The 17724-nt window shown below is 45.5% G+C and overlaps 1 protein-coding gene across 7 annotated transcripts in view; it reads right to left on the bottom strand.

Moving 5' to 3' along the window:
- Positions 1 to 17724, bottom strand: part of CAPRIN1 (cell cycle associated protein 1) — a 2078829-nt gene that overhangs the window by 1712350 nt on the left and 348755 nt on the right. For 6 of the 7 annotated variants that reach the window (XM_044082838.1, XM_044082839.1, XM_044082842.1 and 3 more), the window contains exon 4: positions 10759 to 10845. The exons of the other annotated variant lie outside the window; for it this stretch is intronic. In XM_044082838.1, the coding sequence (XP_043938773.1) occupies positions 10759 to 10845 (87 nt within the window). The remainder of the gene's footprint in view (positions 1 to 10758; positions 10846 to 17724) is intronic. 7 annotated transcript variants of the gene reach the window in all.

The following is a 17724-nucleotide window of genomic DNA, read 5'->3' as shown; positions in this document are numbered from 1 at the left end:
CAAATTACATTGTCTGACCAGATCGCAACAGTTCCCAGAGGAAGAGAGGCATGAAAGGCCTGCAACGCTAAAAGGACTGCTCTCATCTCTAGAACACTGATATGCAGTACTGTCTCGCTTGGGGTCCACATACCTTGGACAGTCCTGCCCAAGCAATGCCCCCCACCCGAAGCGGGAGGTGCCCGTGGTCACTGTGGCTTGGGGCAGAGGCGTAAGAGGTGTCCTTCTCGCAGATCCTGGGATTGAAGCCACCACGAGAGAAGCTTTGCACACACTGCTTAGAGGAATCGGAAAGTCTAGAGACCGATATAGTAGAGAAAACTGAACTTGTAACGTCCACTGTAACACTCATATAGCCGTGCACAAGGAACCAGATTTACAGCTGCTGCCATGGACCCTAGGACTCTCAGGACCAACTCCGCTGGGGTTGCAGGAGTCTGAAGAAGTGCCAATACATGAAGGGCCAGGCTCAAACATCTGTCTGGGGTCAAAAATATTCTAGCCTGAAGAGAATCTATTCTTGTCCCTATGAAGTTTAGAACATGAACAGGTTGGAGAGAAGAATTCTTGAGGTTTATTGTGATACCCAGTCAATTCGACAACAGTTTCTAGCTTGCACAAGTTGATGCCTGGTGAGGGCAGTGAGAAGCCAGTCATCCAGGTATGGGAAGAAGGAAAGCCCTGAAGCCTCAAGTGGGCCGCTACAACTGCCTTGACATTGGTAAACACCCTGGGGGCTGTGCTGAGACCAAAGGGTAGGACCTTGAACTGGTAGTGATGGCTCCTCCTGGATCACCTGTCCATCAGAATATGGTAGTACGCATCCTTGATGTCTATCGAGCACATACAGTCTTCCTCCAACAGCAGCAGCAGGATGGACTGTAAAGTGATAATCCGGAACTACTTCTTGGCAACTAACAGGTACATTGTGGATAAGTCTAGCATCAGCCTCAAGTCCCCAGTCTTTTTTGGGGCAAAAAAGAACCTGGAATAAATGCCTGATCAGGACTGGTCAACGTGCCTCAAAAAACGCCACCCCAACTGCCTCCAGAGAGGAGCAGTCGGGCAACCCTTCATGGCTGCTGTGCGGGTCGGTCGAAAAAGGGGTCCCGTGACCCGAAGTTCTTCGGTCCCCCTCTGCCTCTGGGCCGGTGTCCACCTTGTCTTCCTCTGCCTGTAGGGGAGGAGTCCGGAGCTTTCCGGGACTGCTGAGACTTACGGAACCACAACTTCTGCCTTGCTGGTTCCTGGAGAAGGACCTTTGAGGGTTGGAGAAGCAGATCCCAATGGCAGACTGTTTTCCTGTCCTCCTCACTCTGGACTAGCATATCTCAGACTGTCTTCCTCAACAGGGCCAAACAGTCAAAAGGAGAATTCGCAAAGGACGCCCTGAAAGGTTCCGAGAAAGCTGGAGCCAGGCATGACACCTCATGGCAATAGCGAACCCGGCCACACTAGCGGCTCCCTCGGTGGCATGAGAGTAGACGCATGGACATATTCAAAACTGACTTTAGAGTGGTCATATGAGCCGACAATGTCTGTTTATCCTCTGTCAAAATGGACTCCAAGGGAGAATCTGCTTACTCTTTCACAAGGTTGCACTGAAGTCTAATTACGTGGGCCATGTAAATCAGTGCCCTTATAGCAAAGGTACCTGAAACAAACCGCTTTTCAAGACAATCCATTGCCTTAGACTCCTTGTACAGAGGATGGACTGAGGAACTTTCCTTGGCCAGTTCCTTTTTGGTGGCCACCACCACCACCATGGCATCAACTGGGGAATCCTTACTCCAAGTGGGCTTATCAGCAGGAGGACTCAATACTTTGGCCATTTGGGTATTGGCTCTACAGTGTCCAGTTCCTTCCAAGGTCTGGTGGTAATGAGGTGGAAACCCAAGAGGTAGATGGGCCTGCAAATGCCTTCAGAAATACAGACTCGTCAGAGGAAAAATTTTGGGAGGACCAGCCACCCCTCTGCCAAAGAATTTCCATCATGTCACTGAAGGAGACTTTCAGGGGGCGATCTGGGGGAACCTTCCCCCTTCCTCCAAGTCGGTATCCTCAGTGAGGGACTCTGGGGAGTCCATGTGCCTCCTCTTGCACTGGCATTTGCGAGGGGCCTCCTTGGGAAGCTCTCCAGGGAGGGCTCACAAACAAACAGTCTCATTCTTCAAGGGCAACCATCTGAGGCATTTTGGACACAGGCTGTCCCAGGGAGGACTGGATGGTGGAAGACAAACTCAGCTGCAAAGGAGAAGGGGCAGACTCTGAGGAAACAGTGAGAGGTCCCGATCCCCCAGAGAACCCTTTCCACAATGTCGCGAGCCAAAGGGGAACCACCTTCCCTGAAACTGGTTGGGCAGGCAGCCATGCCCCTCAGATCCGACGAGGGGATCGGAGCAGAGGCCGGAACAGCCGGCTCCAGAGGGATGGTATGCCCAGACCACAATGGGCCTGACGACAAACTCATCACCTCGAATCTGACGCCCAGATCTCGGCTCCAAGAGCTCGGATTTGACACTCTAGGGAATGGCCAGCGTCAAGGTTTGAGGAACCATCAGCGCCGACCCCCTGACTCCAGGGCTCCTCAGATCCATGGACTCAGAAACCGGAGGGTGAATCAGAAAAAGCACTATCAGGGCAAATTTCAGATCTGAACTCCCCACTCCAGCAGGGGGGGGGGGGCAGCAACACTCCCATCTGCAATTGAGTTTGCAGGAGCCCTCTCATCATCTGGTCCATGTCAGTTTCAGACAGGCTCCTTGTGGATCTTAATGGCACCACAGACACTGGCCGGGAGGGTCGATGCGAGGATGACCTTGAAGCGAGCCGAGCCTCCGGCGAGAATTGTGGAGAACGGAACCGTGGGGAAGACAGCCTAGCAACTTTCGCTGGAGTAGAGATCACTTTAGCAGAGGGGGGGGGGTATGCCCACTTGCCTCTTGCGACCCCTCTGTCTCTCATTTTCTCTCTCTCCTTTTCTTTGTGTTTCTCCTTCCTGGCCTCTCTCTGGCCCTGCTTGGAAGTGCGAGTCCCAGACAGGCTAAGAGGGCCAGAATCCTGTAAAGCCACAGCAGATAAAGATGCTGCAGAAGAGGTGGTTGATTCTGCAGGCAAAAGACCCTCCAGAATCAGCTTGGTCCTGCAATCCCGCAGGGCCTGGGGGACGAATGCTGCACATATCTTGCAGCCAGACGTGAGATGAAGAATCCCTTGACAAACCACGCACAGAGTGAGACCATCAGCCAGCGAAGAATTATGGCTACACTGTGCACGCAGAGAACGTCGGCTTTTGTGTCTCCGACATTCTAACTGACCAGGCTAACTAGCCAAGCACACACACACACACACACACACACACACACACACACACACACACACACATACAACAAGGGTGGGAAGAGGAGGCCTACACTGGGTGAAAGTTATAAAAAACTTTCCTTTTCAACAGCTACCTGTTTTTTTTTTTTAAGCACAAAAATCCGATGTTAAGAGAAGGAAAAGGGATAAACTAGTTAAACACACACAAACCACACAGATCGAAAGAGTGCTAAATAAACCAACTATACCTGCTTGGAGCTCACGAACCCCGTGTTGGCTAAGCAGCGGCAAACGAGATTTGGTGATGGAAAGGAGGTTGCAGTGTAGTATGGGTAAGGGGGAGGAACTTGGAGCTCGGATCTTTAGCTTGGTAAGTTGCCAGCTCGGATCCGTATTGGATCCGGAACCAACAGGTTGATGAGCAAATGAAGTTACCTACTTCAGATCATAGGATCGCCTGGTACTGGGCTTCCTGCAGGATAGATAGCATGACCTCAGTGTACCGGTGTCTGAAGAGAATTAAAAGCTTATCTCCAGGTGTGGGTGTATGAGAGATCCCTTCTGTCTTGGGACCAGGTCCACCTTGTAAGGCACCTAGTAGTGATTGCCCTTGACAACGGTTTGAAGAAGGGGGAAACAATGCTGCCTTGGCCAATAGGGAGTCACCAGCAAGATTTTCGGTTGGTCCTTCTTCACTTTTAGAAGGCCCTTTTGTATTTGTGGGAAGGGGGGGGGGGGCGCATTAAGGAACATCCCCTTCCAAGGAAAGCTGAAAGCATTCTCTCCAGGATAATGGTGTGTGCTCCCTGCTGCAAAATTTGCTTAGCTGTCTGTTATGGGTGGAGGCAAACAGATCCACTTGAGGTGTGTCCACCAGTGGACTAGGTCTAGAAAGGTTTCCCTATTTAACATCCATTCGTGAAGGTGAGAGGATGTCCTTCTGAGCAAGTCTGCTTGTTTGTTTTCCTGAAAAGGGATACAAGAGGCCTGCAGGACAAGACTGTGTTGGGTGGCTAGCTCACAAATCTGTAGGGTTATCCGATATAATAGGTGGGCTTTTGTCCGTCCTTCTTTGTTCAGGTACCACATGACTGTGGTATTGTCTGGAAGAATGTGAAGGCCTGCCTGAAGAATGGGAAGAAAGGCCTAAAGGGCCAACAAGACTGCAGTCATCTCCCTGACGATGTGTTTTTGAAGAGCAGGGTTCCAAGGTTGTTGAGCCCTGAAATCTTTTAGAGTCCCCCAACCCAGGTCTGATGCATCTGTGTGCATGGACTGTATAGGAAGCTGAAGGGGAATGCCTTGGTTGAGGATGATTTGCGGAATCAACCACCTCAGTTCTGACTTTAGACAGGGCAGAAGGGGGATTAGATTTTCTAGGGAGTGTTGGTGCCGAGCCTACACGTTCAAGTTCCATAGAATTTTTCTCATGTGCATCCTGGCTAAAGGGAGCATGGGGATTTTGGCTGCAGAGAGCCCCAGTACTTGCAAGAACTGCACTGCTGATAGGCGGGATACCCCCAGAAGTTCCTGGAAGTGACTGCACTTTGTCCTGTGGGAGGAAGGATCTCATCAAATCTGATATGATCATGCATCCCAGGAAAACTTTGTCCTGCTGGGGGTGCAGGGAGGATTTTGGAAGGTTTAGGTGAACCCCCAAGTTGTGCAGGATGGTCATGATGAATTTTAGATAGCTTAGGAGCTTATTTTCTGATTCCGCTAGAAGGAGAATATCATCTAGATAAGGATATATTTGGATACCCTTGGTTCTGCAAAATGCAATAGCTGGAGCCAGGTATTCTGTGAACACTCGGAGTAGTAGACAAGCCAAAGGGCAAGGCTGTAAATTAAAAATGTGATTAAATGCCAATAAATCTCAGGAAATTTCAGTGGGAGGGTATGATAGGGATGTGGAGAAGCTTCCATTAAGTCCAGAGTGACCATAAAGGCTTGGGGTGGTATCAGAACGCAATTGCAGAGCCAGCATCCTGAAGGATGGAACTTTTAGGAATAGATTTAGGTACAATAGGTTTACTACGGGTCTCTCCAAGGTCCATCCTTTTTTGGAACTAGGAAAAGACGAGAATAGAATCCTTTTCCTTCCTGGCCCACAGGGACTGGCTCTACAGTTCCTAGGGATAGGAGCTTCTGCAGATTTAGAGGGAATTGGTGAAGTTGGTTTCTTGATGGGAAGGGAATGTTTTCTGGCCTTGGTTTTTCCCTCCAAGATAAAAAGTACTCTCTTTGAATGATGGAAAGGACCCAATGGTCTGAGGTGATGGTTTTCCAAAAGGGGAGGCAGTGGGGTAGTCAGGCAGACATGGGGAGGTGGGCAAGGCAGTCACGCAGAAGACGGGCCCCCTCTATCGGGAAAAGGCTATTTAGAGGGGGGATGGTTATTACTCAGTCTAGAGTAAGACTGCCTCCTGTTTCCTCTTCTCGTTCTGGAGGAGGAGGGATGAGAAGTAGAAGGCAGCCTCCTGACAAAGGAAGTTTTTACAGGATAATTCCTGTAGCACATCGGAAAGGGAAACACCAGTAAATATTTGATGTCTTGCAGCTCTTCCCTTTTCTGTTGCAAGTTTTTGAAGAGCTCAGCTGAATTTTTGCCAAAAATAAGGTTGTGGTAAAGCGGACGATCCATAATTTTTGATTTGAAATCCTCTTGAGGTTGTAAGCGTAGCCAGGAATATCTGCGTACGGCAGATGCAGTAGCTGCAGACCTGGCAGAGGATTCTGCTGCATCATAACTACACCTGGAGTGTCTGGCCACTTGGGTGGCTAGGGAGAGTTTTGAAGCAATGTCAGACTTAGGATAGTCAGGTGTAGATGCTAGCATGGTAGAGGCTTGGAACACTAGGTCCAGCATGCAATTCACCAGGTGTGTTTGGTAATTCATGGCTCTGAAAGACAGGGTGGAGGAATATACACTTCTGACCAGTCTATTCATGGATTTACTGTCCTTATCCATGAGTAGAAGAGAGGAAGAGGGTACCTATCTAGATTGTCTGCCTGGAGCCACAGCAATAAAAGCTGGACCTGCCAGTGGGGGTTAGACCAGGAACGTTTGGTCATCAGGCACTTTATAAAACCTGTCTGGTCTTTTTGGGGCCGATGGCTGCAAGCCTGGGTTCTTACAGAGTTGAAAGCGTCCAGCAAGGCTGGAAGGACAGGTGGTATAGCTGAAGGAGAGGAAGACTCAAGCTGTAGAAGTTCAAAATCTCTCTTCTGGATGTCGTACATCAGGGTAGTATTCAACTTGAAGTACTCTTCTTTAGTTATAGTGTCCCCAAAAGTTAAATCTTCAGGTGGGGAGTCCTCTTCAATGGAGTCTTCATCAAGGGAACAGCAGTCAACAGGGGAAGCAATTTAAGAAACATGAGAATGATTCCTCAGAGAAGGAATCATATTGATGTAGCTGTTCTCCCTCTTGAGTAGTTGGATGTCAGGGAGAAGAGACAGAGGCTGTGCGAGGGCTAAGCACAGGTATGGTGGAAGGAGCAGGGGCCTGTGGACCTAAGGGCCTACATGAGAAAGTTTGTAAAAAAAAAAAAAAACTGCCAATCTGGCTGGGTTTCAGATGGAGGAGTAATAGGTTTTGTATTTTCTTGGATAGCATTGGCTTTGGGGACGGCCTAAGGATTGAAACCCAGCCTGCAGTAAGAGTAGACTCAGTCGGTCGTCCAACAATAGGGTACCTCTCGACGTCAGTTGTGGCCGACGACTGACGTCTCCACGGACATGCTTTCCATGGCTGCAGAAATGGCTTCCACAATAACAGTCGAACCCAAAAAATGGGCGTTCCTTGGCCCCTATATAGGAAGCCTGCGTGACGTCCGACAGCAGAGTGGCAGTAAGAATATACCTGGAAACCTTGGTCTTCTTAGGCAGTTCGGGTTGGTTGACCAAATCTAGATCCTTCCTAAGGGCTAGGCATTTAAGGAGCAGGTTCTCGAGATATAGATTTAATGCAGCCAAATGACTGAAAAGTCTTCAGCACGAAGGACTGACAAGTGGAACAAAATGTATTGTGTTCTCTACCTAGACAAAATACGCACCTAAAGTGGTTATCTTTGTGCATTACCTAGCGGCCACAGTTACATTTGCCTTTTTTTTTAGCTGACATCAGCCAAGAACTACAGGAAACCAAGGGCAAGCAAATTTAAGAGTAAACAAAAAACCTCAATGGAGTACTTATCTTTACGAAGTAATTGTGAGTAGGAACTCAACAATCGAAGTGACTTTGTCTGTGGCTGAAAAGTTGTGGGTTCTGTGCATACAGACATCACATTTAAAGGTCGCTGGTTTATGGCCTTATGTGTGATGTCCAAAGCACCTACAGCAGTCAAGCAAAAGCTTTTGTATAGGAGCAAACATCAGATCGCCTGAGGCGGAAAATCCCAAATCAGTAAATACTGCAACATTGGAATAGAACATCATTTTCCTGTGGTTTGGGTGATAAGAGATGTGGAGATAAGCCTCCTTAAAGTCCAAAGTGACAATGAAAGCCTTGGGTGTCAATAGCGGGAGAACTTTTTGAAGGAAGGGACATTCAAGAAAGAGGTTTAGGAAAGTTAGATCCAGGATGGGCCTCCAAGGGCCATCCTTTTTTAGTACCTGGAATAATCTGGAGAAGAAGTCTTTTGCTTCGAAGCCCGGGGGGGTGAGTTCCATGGTACCCTGAGTGAGAGGATCTTGTATATCCTGTGGGATTAACTGTAGCTGGTTCTTGGGAGGGAAGCAGATACCTAGTGGAAAGCGTTTTTCCAGCCAAGACATGAAGTATCCTTTTTCCACTACTGCCAACACCCAGCGGTCTGAAGTGACTTCTTTGCACAGAGGGAGACCGTGAGAAGCAGGATAAGAGGAAGAAGGTGGCTGAGGCAGACAAGCATTATTTCTGTCCTGAAAGGGCAGCCTGCTGGGGGAGGGGGAGCTGAGGTGGCTGCCTTAGGGGAGGTGGGCTTCCTGGTCCCTTTTATAAATCTGGAAGAGACATGCTTGCTGGGGTAAGGTGCTCTCCTGACGAGGGAGGTGTTTGCAGGGTAATTCCTATAAAATTTAGGTACTGGAAAGAGCAGTAAGTGTTTCAGATACTAGATAGCCTTGCTATTTTTGAAGCTTTTAAACAGATCAGCAGACTGTTTGCCAAACAGGAATTTAATATCCAGGGGTGCATCCTAAATTTTTGTCTTAAAGTCTTCAAGGCAGGGGCTGCAGTGTAAGCCATGAATATCTGCTTAAGACAGAAGCTGATGCAGCAGATCTTACTGAGCCCTCAGCTACATCACAACTGCAATGATGGTGTCTGGCCACCTGAGAAGTCAGGGACAGCTTAGATAACTGAAATGTTTGGGGAGTCTGTTAACAAGGACAGTAAGGATGCAGCCTGAGAAACCAAATCTGGGGCATATTTTACCGTGTGGGTCTGGTAATTGTCCTAAATGCTAGAGTGGAAACAGCTTGTTCATTACCTTGTTATCCTTGTCTGAAGGCAAATGTGAGGCAGAAGGAGTTAGTCTGGACTGCCTGTCCAGGGGCTACTGCTGCAAGTGTAGGGTCTGCCAAACAGGGATTTATCACAAATTTGTGCTCATCAGCAACCTTATAAAAACAGTCAGGTCTCTTTGGAGCTGGAGGTTGTGAATTAGGAGTCTGAGACTGATGCAGATGCATGCAGGTATGCTGGAATAACAGATAAAGGTGATTCCACCTGGAGCAACTCAAAATAACAAGTTCAGCCATCCGAACAGTATCCCATTTAATGTACTCCCTAATTTTATAATTTTCACCAAAAGTAATATCCTCAGGGGGGAGTCTTCCTCAATGGAGTCCTCATCTAGGCAGTAATACTCCAAGGCAGAAGATATTTGCGAGGAGTAAGTAACAGATTAATCAGAGGAGGAAGAGACTTATTCCTTCCTGAGAGAAGGCAGGATGGACAGAGGCAGCCAAGGCTGGTCTGGGGCTTAGCACAGGCAATGTAGTTGCTGAGGGCCTAAGGGCCATGAAGCCCTGCAGCAAAGACTGGGAAAAGAACTGCCAGTCCTGTTGGTCTTCAGAAGGAGCAGATTAGTGTTTTTGTTTCTTTTTTAGAGAAGTTGATTTGGTAGAAGCTGATGTCCTAGATTCAAGGTTCTGGCCTACGGGTGAGATTTCCAATTCTTGGATCATAAATGGGCGCCCAGCAGGGCCTGGTTCCCCCTCGACCTTGGCAGTAATCTACGTTTGAATAACCTCAGAGAACGTACCTATCAGCAATTCGGAAGTGGCTTCCTTGAGGCTAGACGCTCAAGGTGACCATTGTAGGGGGCATCTCTCAACCCATATATCGGGTGTTAGCAGGGCATCCGAATCTGGAGGAGTAGAAGTGGTAGGCTGTGAAACTTCCGCCATTTTAGGTGGCTCCACCTAGACAGTAGACTCTGGATCCATTCATAAAACTAGCCATTTTAACCTTTGGTTCTCTAGGTAAGAAATGAGGGCTGACAGAAGACTTTGGAAAGTTTTGGGGACAAACACCTGGCAGTTGCTAAAGGTGGCTTGGTAATGTTACTGGCCTAAACAGAACAAAGTTCACAGGAGCCTTTGTGCAGAATTTCACGTCCGCACCTACATTTCCCATTCCTAGCAGACATCAACGAAGGAAAAGCAACAACCAAAGTTCAAGAAATAAGATAAAAATTTCCCCAACAGGATACTAAACTTTAGACATCTTGAAGCTAGAGCAGCTAAGCAATCGATCTGGCGCTCGACTGTGGCAGAAAAGTTTTGACGTCTGTGTGTGAAGACGTCACATTTAAGGCCCCTGGTTTATGGCCCTGTGAGTGACGCTCCAAGCACTAGCAGCAACAAGGCTTGAGCTTTAGCATAGGAGAAGTTCGGGTCACATGAAGCAGACAATCCCACAATAAGAATACTGCAACTTGAGAAAAGAAGGACATCAATACTCATCAAACAAGCCAATAAACACTACTGCAGGAAAAACCCTAACACTGTTTAAAAGGTTCATTAGAGCTCTGCATGCAGTTCTGAAAGAAGGGATGTAACACTACTGTTTCGAACAAACCTGACACACTGCAAAATGTGATGAAAATGTAAAGGCAACTCGCATAAAACAATTTCAAACTATAAAATTACTCAGATCCATACTAGAGTGATCGCTCCAATTTACTACATATAAATGGCTAAAAAAATTCCTTGTGCAGTCAAGCTGCAGTTAATGAGACACAAAGCCATTAATGCAATTCATTAAACTGAAATTGAAAAGCTGCAAAGCTTTCTTATCAGATGTATCAAACTCAGGCTTCTAGGAATACACCATTGACCACCCTACCCCCCTCAGGTTGTGCAACACTGAATTCCAAACTTTGCACCTGGCAACCTTTTCAGAATCTGCTGACCAACTAAGCAATGCATTCACTTAGGAGGACTTACATCTTGGCCGAGCGCCAGAAAATTCTTCTGAAGTTCTCGAGCAAACTCTAGGTGATTGACCACTTCTTGGTGCTTTGACACTGCATCCTGCACAAAAAAACAGTAGCTTACACTTCTGCAACAATTATCCACACGTCCAAAACAATCCTTTTCAAACTAGCTAGTCCAGAAGCAAAGCTTGAACCAGTTCAGTTACACAGTACATTCCAAACTCAATTGGTTACTCAAAATGCCTTTTTTGTACTTGTTTTAATTCAAAAGGTACAGCTTTTAATAAACTGTTCAAGGACATGTTTAATCTGCAATGCAGAACCCCTTTCAAGTTCTATACTTCAAACATATTTTTTTCTCTCTTTTTTAATACTTTGTTACCCAAGTAAGCTTACTGGACAAACATTCTTATTCAGTAGGAAACCTGGGAGCACTAATTCCAAACTTCCAAATATGTACAAAGTGAAATCCAAAGCCTTCTATTAAACACATTAGACAATTTCAAAATTAATGCGTTCTGCATCAGCTATAGTTCACTCAACTCCAGCCTCCTTTGCACAGTTATGACAAACTGTGCTAGAAACTGGAACACACATGCATCTGACTAATGGTAAGAATTCTTGGCAACCAATTCAAATACAGTGTACAACTTTAAATGGGCCTCAACTAAATGTAAAACAGAAGCAATATACTTAAGAAAAATTCTGTTCAAGTTCTAAAGCAAGATTGGTTTCTTCAAAAATTTGGTAACATTTTCAAAAGTATAAAAAGAAACAAATGCGCCTAAGCATTTTAACATGCTAACTTTGTCATTTCTTCTTCTGAAAGGGAAATAAAATCCATATCAAAGTTTGCAGGCAACTTGCTCTAAAAAGGAGCTGTGCTGGCAAATACTTGTAAATGAATTCTACTGCTTTTCCATTTAAAGCACAGACATTCCTGTCTAGAAAACTAGAATAAGTACAACTCATTAAGACACCTGACCCTAAGACATTTCATAACCTGTTCACAGCTTTAAAAAAATATGCCACACTAAGTATGGTTAACATGTACACTTTCAAAACACATCCCATGCAGACCAGCAGTATAAGAAACATAAGGCGTAGAATGACAAACTGTCCTCTTCTGCATTTGTACACAGTGTGTATATATACACACACACAAACATATATCTATATATGACTAAAACACTTCTTAATATAAAAGAACGACGAAGGAGCCAGTAGCTAAGCTTTCGTCCTTTTAATAGTATCAAGAACTTTATCAAACAGTAAGATGAAAACCACAGTATATATACCCTAGTGGGTGTTACCAAAAAAGAGTAGACTACTGAAACCAGACAGTATATAAATAATGTAAATCTCAGAGCCAATAAAATACTGGAAATTATACTAAATTCCAAGGGTGAGCAGTGTTTACATAAACAAGAGCTGTAGCAGTACAACTACTGAAGCAAAAGCAAATGTTAATATATGCTTAAACATAAAAGTTAACTAAAAGATTACATATCATCTAAGAACATATTTTGAAGGACCTTTTTTGAAAAACATTATAAAAAGCAGTCTCTCATTAATAAGACAGTGTTTGGGTAAGAGGGGAAACTTTAGCGTTGCCACCTGAGAACACATTTAATATTTAGGCTTTCATTCAAACCAGGCGGTGCATCTGAATTGAATCTAAGCTGCCAACTTAATTCTTTTACTTCAAGTAGTGTATTGATGTCACCAAAGAAGAAATCTATCTTCTGTAATATAAGAAAAGTATAACTTGCAAAATTATCACATAATAAACTATGCTTAGCAAGGGCATTTTTAGAATCATGCCTTCTAATTGCTGCCAAATGTTTTTATTCTAGCAGAAAACATTCTAGAGGTTTTGCCAATATAGAACGCAGGACAAGAATTGCACACTGCTGCATAAATAACATTCATAGATTTGCAATCTAAATGACTATGAAACTGGATTCTGAAATTATTGCGTTTAAAGACATAAGCACTGCCCTTGAAAATGTATGGACAAGTGACACAAGTGCCACAAGGAAAAGTACAGTTTTGTACCTACCATAAATGTAGATGTTCGAAGATCCACATTGCTGCAGTCATAACCTGTGGGTAGTCCGCTGTCCTCAGTCGGCCCGAATACCAAAGTGTTAGGCTGGCGTCGGTCATGGTCGCTTAGATCTGACGTCAGTACGCAGTGGTACTAAAGCGCATGACCGACGTCATATCCTCAGTCTTTCTTGCCCCAGATGTCAGAAGGCCCTAAAAAGAAAGGCCATAGCCAGAAAAAGTACAGTTTTGTACCTACCATAAATGTAGATGTCCGAACTGGATAGCATCTGCAGTCATAACAACTGGGTTTGTCCTGTCGTCAGGCAGCCCTTCAGTCGGCCGGATTCCAAAGTCCGGGTCCGGCTTCGGCTGATGTCGCACTTCACCCGACGTCATCTCTGTTGGTCTTCGGGTATAAAAGCATCAGCCGGCGCCATTTTCCTCAGTGTTTCTTGCCCCAGATGCCAGTAGCCCTCTTGAAGGCTAAAATTTGGATAGATGCCAATGTTTCCAAAAAGATAGAGGTAAACACAAAATAAGCATGTATGTACATATATACAAACAAATACACCATAAAGACTCCCCACCAGCTAGCTATTAGGAGGGTAAACACCCTAGGAGTACCACAGAGGGGAAGGAGGGAGGGTAATCCTGACTGCAGATGCTATCCAGTTCGGACATCTACATTTATGGTAGGTACAAAACTGTACTATGTCCTTCATGGATGCATCTGCAGTCATAACAACTGGGTAGAATACCATAGCCAACTAGGGAGGAGGATAAAAGTAGATTATGGTGTGTTTAGGATCCCTTGCAGTACAGCAGTGGCAAACCCTGCTCGGGATCTGGAATATAGAGGCAAATTATAATGCTTGGCAAATGTATGCACGGAGGTCCAAGTAGCCGCCTCAATAATGTCTTTGGTTGCCACTCCTCGTAAGAAGGCTGTGGTAGTGGCTGTTGCCCTTGTAGAATGAGGTCTTATGTTCTGTGGAATTGGTTTTCCATGGAAGGAGTAACAGAATCGTATGCAATTTCCTATCCATTTGGAGATTGTCTGTTTGGAAATAGCTTTTCCTTCCCTTCCTGTTGCATAGGCTACAAAAAGTTGGTCAGTCTTTCTGTTACTTTCTGTTCTGTCCAAATAGTAAGCGTAGCTGTCTATGTACATCCAAGGTATGCAGTATTCTTTCCCCTCTGTTTTGTGGGTTGGGAAAGAAGGTAGGTAGGTGGATTGCCTGGTTTAAAGACACTCTGGATACCACCTTAGGCATAAATGTAGGATTAGTCCTCATGGACACTATCTTGGTGGAAGATTAGGAAGGGTTGCACTGCCATTAAGGCCTGTAGTTCTGAAACCCTCCTTGCTGAAGTAATTGCCAGTAGGAAAGCAGTTTTCCATGACAGGTGTTGTAGGTCTGCTGTTGCTGCTGGTTCAAAGGGTGATAGTGTCAACTTTTCTAGAACAAAGTTTAAGTCCCAAGCTGGTAATGGTGGTTTCCTTGGAGGTTTTACATTCTTGATTCCTCTGAGGAATTGCCTGAGCAAAGGGTGCGAAAAAACAGGTGGATCAAAGCTGTATTCTGCTGAAATAGCTGATTCATGTATCTTGATGGAGGAGTAGGACAGGCCTGAATGAAGAAGTTCGGCCAGATACTCCAGAATGTTAGGCATATCTATGTTTGACACATCTTTTCCTCTTTCAGTACTCCAAATGACAAACCTTTTCCATTTTCCCGCATAGTTCCTTCTTGTTGAAGGTCTGCGTGCTTCAAGAATAATGTCTTTAACTCTTTGGGAAAGTTCTGGATTAGCTGCTGCTATGTGATGTTCCACGCAGTCAGTTGCAACGTTTTTAGGTTTGGATGTATGATGCTGTAGTTGTTCTGAGTTAACATCAAAGGCATCAGGGGTATTGGCCACATATTGTTCCGAGACATGCTCCTCAGCAGTGGGTACCAGTGTTGTCTTGGCCAGTTTGGAGCTATCAGGATTATCCTTGGACGTTCTTCCTTGATTTTTAGTAGTACTTTGTGTATCAAGGGAAGAGGTGGGAATGCATATGCTGTTAGGCCTTTCCAGCTGAAGGAGAGTGAATCCACTTTCCATGCTAGTGGGTGGAATGTCCTTGTGCAGAATTTTTGGAGCTGTTGATTGAGAGGTGATGCGAATAGATCTATCTGAGGCATTCCCCATTTATTTGAGATGGTCTTGAAGATGTCCGGGTGCAGCTTCCATTCGTGGGCATCCGATGTGGTTCTGCTTAATATGTCTGCTAGAGTATTTTCTTTTCCCGGTACAAATATTGCCTGTAACTGGATGTTGTAGCTGAGTGCCAGGGTCCACAGCTCCAAAGTCATTCTGCATAGGGGGTATGAATGAGTGCCTCCCTGTTTGTTGATGTACCACATGACTGTGGTGTTGTCTGTCCTTATCATCAACTGGCCCTCTTTGAGAAATGGTCTGAACTTTTGGATTGCCAGTTTTACTGCCAACATTTCTTTTAGGTTGATGTGCAGGTGAAGTTGATCCTGTGTCCACAATCCTTGCACGCATTTGTCCAGCATGTGGGCCCCCCATCCTAGGTCTGAAGCGTCTGTTGTGATGGTCTGGCTTGCTTGACATCTGCGAAAGGGAAGGCCTGGGTTTGACTGGCATGCCTGAGCCCACCATAGGAACTCCTGTTTTAAGCATGGAATTAGTGGGATTTCTGTTTCTAAGCTGTGTCTGTGTTGGGACCATAAATTCTTTAGGTACCACTGTAGTTTTCTCATATGTAGTCTGGCAAATGGGACCAAGATTATGCATGATGCCATGAAGCCCAAGGCCTGCAGTACTTCTCTTGCTGTTAACTTGTTCAGTTTTGTTAGTGCCAAGAAGTAAAGAGGGAGTTCTTTTTGTTTTTCTGTAGTTAGGAATGCCATTTGTTTTACTGTGTCCAATTCAGCCCAAGAATGTCCTTGTTTGGGATGGTATCAGCCTTGACTTTTGTAAATTGACTGTGTATCCCAGTGCTTGTAGCAAGTAAATGACCCTTTGTAAATCTGTTGTCAGCTTGCTTTTGTTGTCCCCTTGTAGCAGGCAAGTCGTCCAGGTATGGGTAAATTTGAATTCCCTGTAGTCTGCAATGGGCGATTACTGATGCCAGGCATTTTGTGAATACTCTGGGCGCAGTAGATAAGCCAAAGGGCAATGCTGAGAATTGATAGTGCTCTGATCCTGCAAGAAATCTGAGGTATCTTCTGCAGATTGGTCGAATGGGGACGTGCAGGTATGCCTCCTTGAGATCTAGAGTTACCAGCCAACACTCCTTGCCCAGCATGGGAAGAAGTTGCTGTAGGGTCAGCATTTTGAATTTTGGGACAATGATGTATGTATTTAAGGTGGACAGGTCGAGAATTGGTCTCCAACTTTTTTCCTTTCTTGGAACTAGGAATAGTCTGGAGTAGAACCCCTTTCCTTGCTCTGCTGTTGGCACTCTTTCCACAGCTCTCATGTTTGCTAACTCCATTATCTGTTGTAGAGCCTCTGTTTTTGATTTGGAGGTAGATTTGGCATTCCTCTTTTGACTGGTAAAGTGTGGAAGTGGAAGCGGTAACCTTGATCTATGGTTCGTAAAATCCACTTGTCTTTTGTTATGTAGTGCCAGTTCTTTGAAAATAAGGTTAACTTTCCGCCTAGAGGAGCTGCTATTTGTTCCCTGGTGGGCGGTTAGGTTAAGTCACTGTGGTTGTGTTGATGTAGTGGCAGTGGTTGTGTCTGTGCCTCTGTTGTTACCTTGCCACTGTCGTCCTCTGTAGGCACCTCCTCTGGATTGGTTTCTGCCTCTGGAGCGTCTATTCCTGCCCCTTTGAGATCTTGTGGAGTCAGGAAAGGACCAATTTTTGGCAGGCCAGTTCCTGCTAAACCTTGGGGGTTGAACCTGCAAGAAATCTTTAACCGTTTGAACAGATTTTGCCTTTTCTTCCATTTTCTTCATAACCTGCTGGGCAGGTGTACCAAACAAACTTGTCTTATCCATAGGAGCATCTAGCAACTTAGCTTTAACATGATCCGGTAAAGCTTGCTCCTTTAGCCATGCATGCCTCCTTATCACTGTGCCAGTCATGGCTGATCTAAATGAAGCCTCCAGTGCATCATAGCCACATTTTAAGGAATGGTTACTAACCTGTTGTATGTTATTTACCATTTCTAATACATATTTCTTATCAAGAGATTCATCAGTGGTTAGCTTTTTAGTTAACTGATCAAGCATAAACTCTTGGTATTGTATCATGTGAAACTGACAGTTTAAAGCTCTAGCTGAGAGAGTAGCTGAAGTGTAGACCTCTTTACCCCATCTGTCTAATGACCTTGCTTCCCTTTCAGAAGGAATAGGGTTTTTAGCTATGGTCGCGGCTACTGCCTTGGGACCCTGGGATATAGCTTCGGGGTCTGCAAGAGGGGCCTTGTAAAGGTGGTGATGAGTATCTGGCACCCTGTAAAATCTGTCTGGTTTGGCAGGGGCTGGGGGTAAAGAATCTGGAGCGGAGCAGACATCATTGAAAGCATCATCCACCACAGAGAGAACAGGAGGTATAGCTAAGGGCCTGTGCTGTGGAAGGTGCAGAAAAGTCCTAAGTCTTTTTCTGGAGTCTGAAAAATCCTGTTGCTGCCATTGGAACTGCTCTCGCATGGCATGTAAGGTTTCCCCAAAGGAGAATTCTTCTGGTGGGGAAGCAGCTGGAATGGATTCTTCAGCATCAGAATCTTCAAAATTGGAGAAAGGAGCCTCTGGCTGGTCAGTTATGTCTGATTCATCAGCAGAATCATCAGAGGACACTGGCTCAGGGGCTCTGCCCTAGGTCTCTTCTCTGGGGGCTGAGAGGCCCTGTCTGGGTGAGATTGAGATCCTCTAATTAATGAAATTAAATCTTCTGCCAAA

This window comes from Protopterus annectens, chromosome 9.part0 (assembly GCF_019279795.1).
Source record: "Protopterus annectens isolate FY-2018-M chromosome 9.part0, PAN1.0, whole genome shotgun sequence".
Classification (NCBI taxonomy): Eukaryota; Metazoa; Chordata; order Ceratodontiformes; family Protopteridae; genus Protopterus; species Protopterus annectens.
The sequence above is the reverse complement of the archived record's forward strand: the minus strand, read 5'-3'. Positions and strand labels throughout refer to the sequence as shown.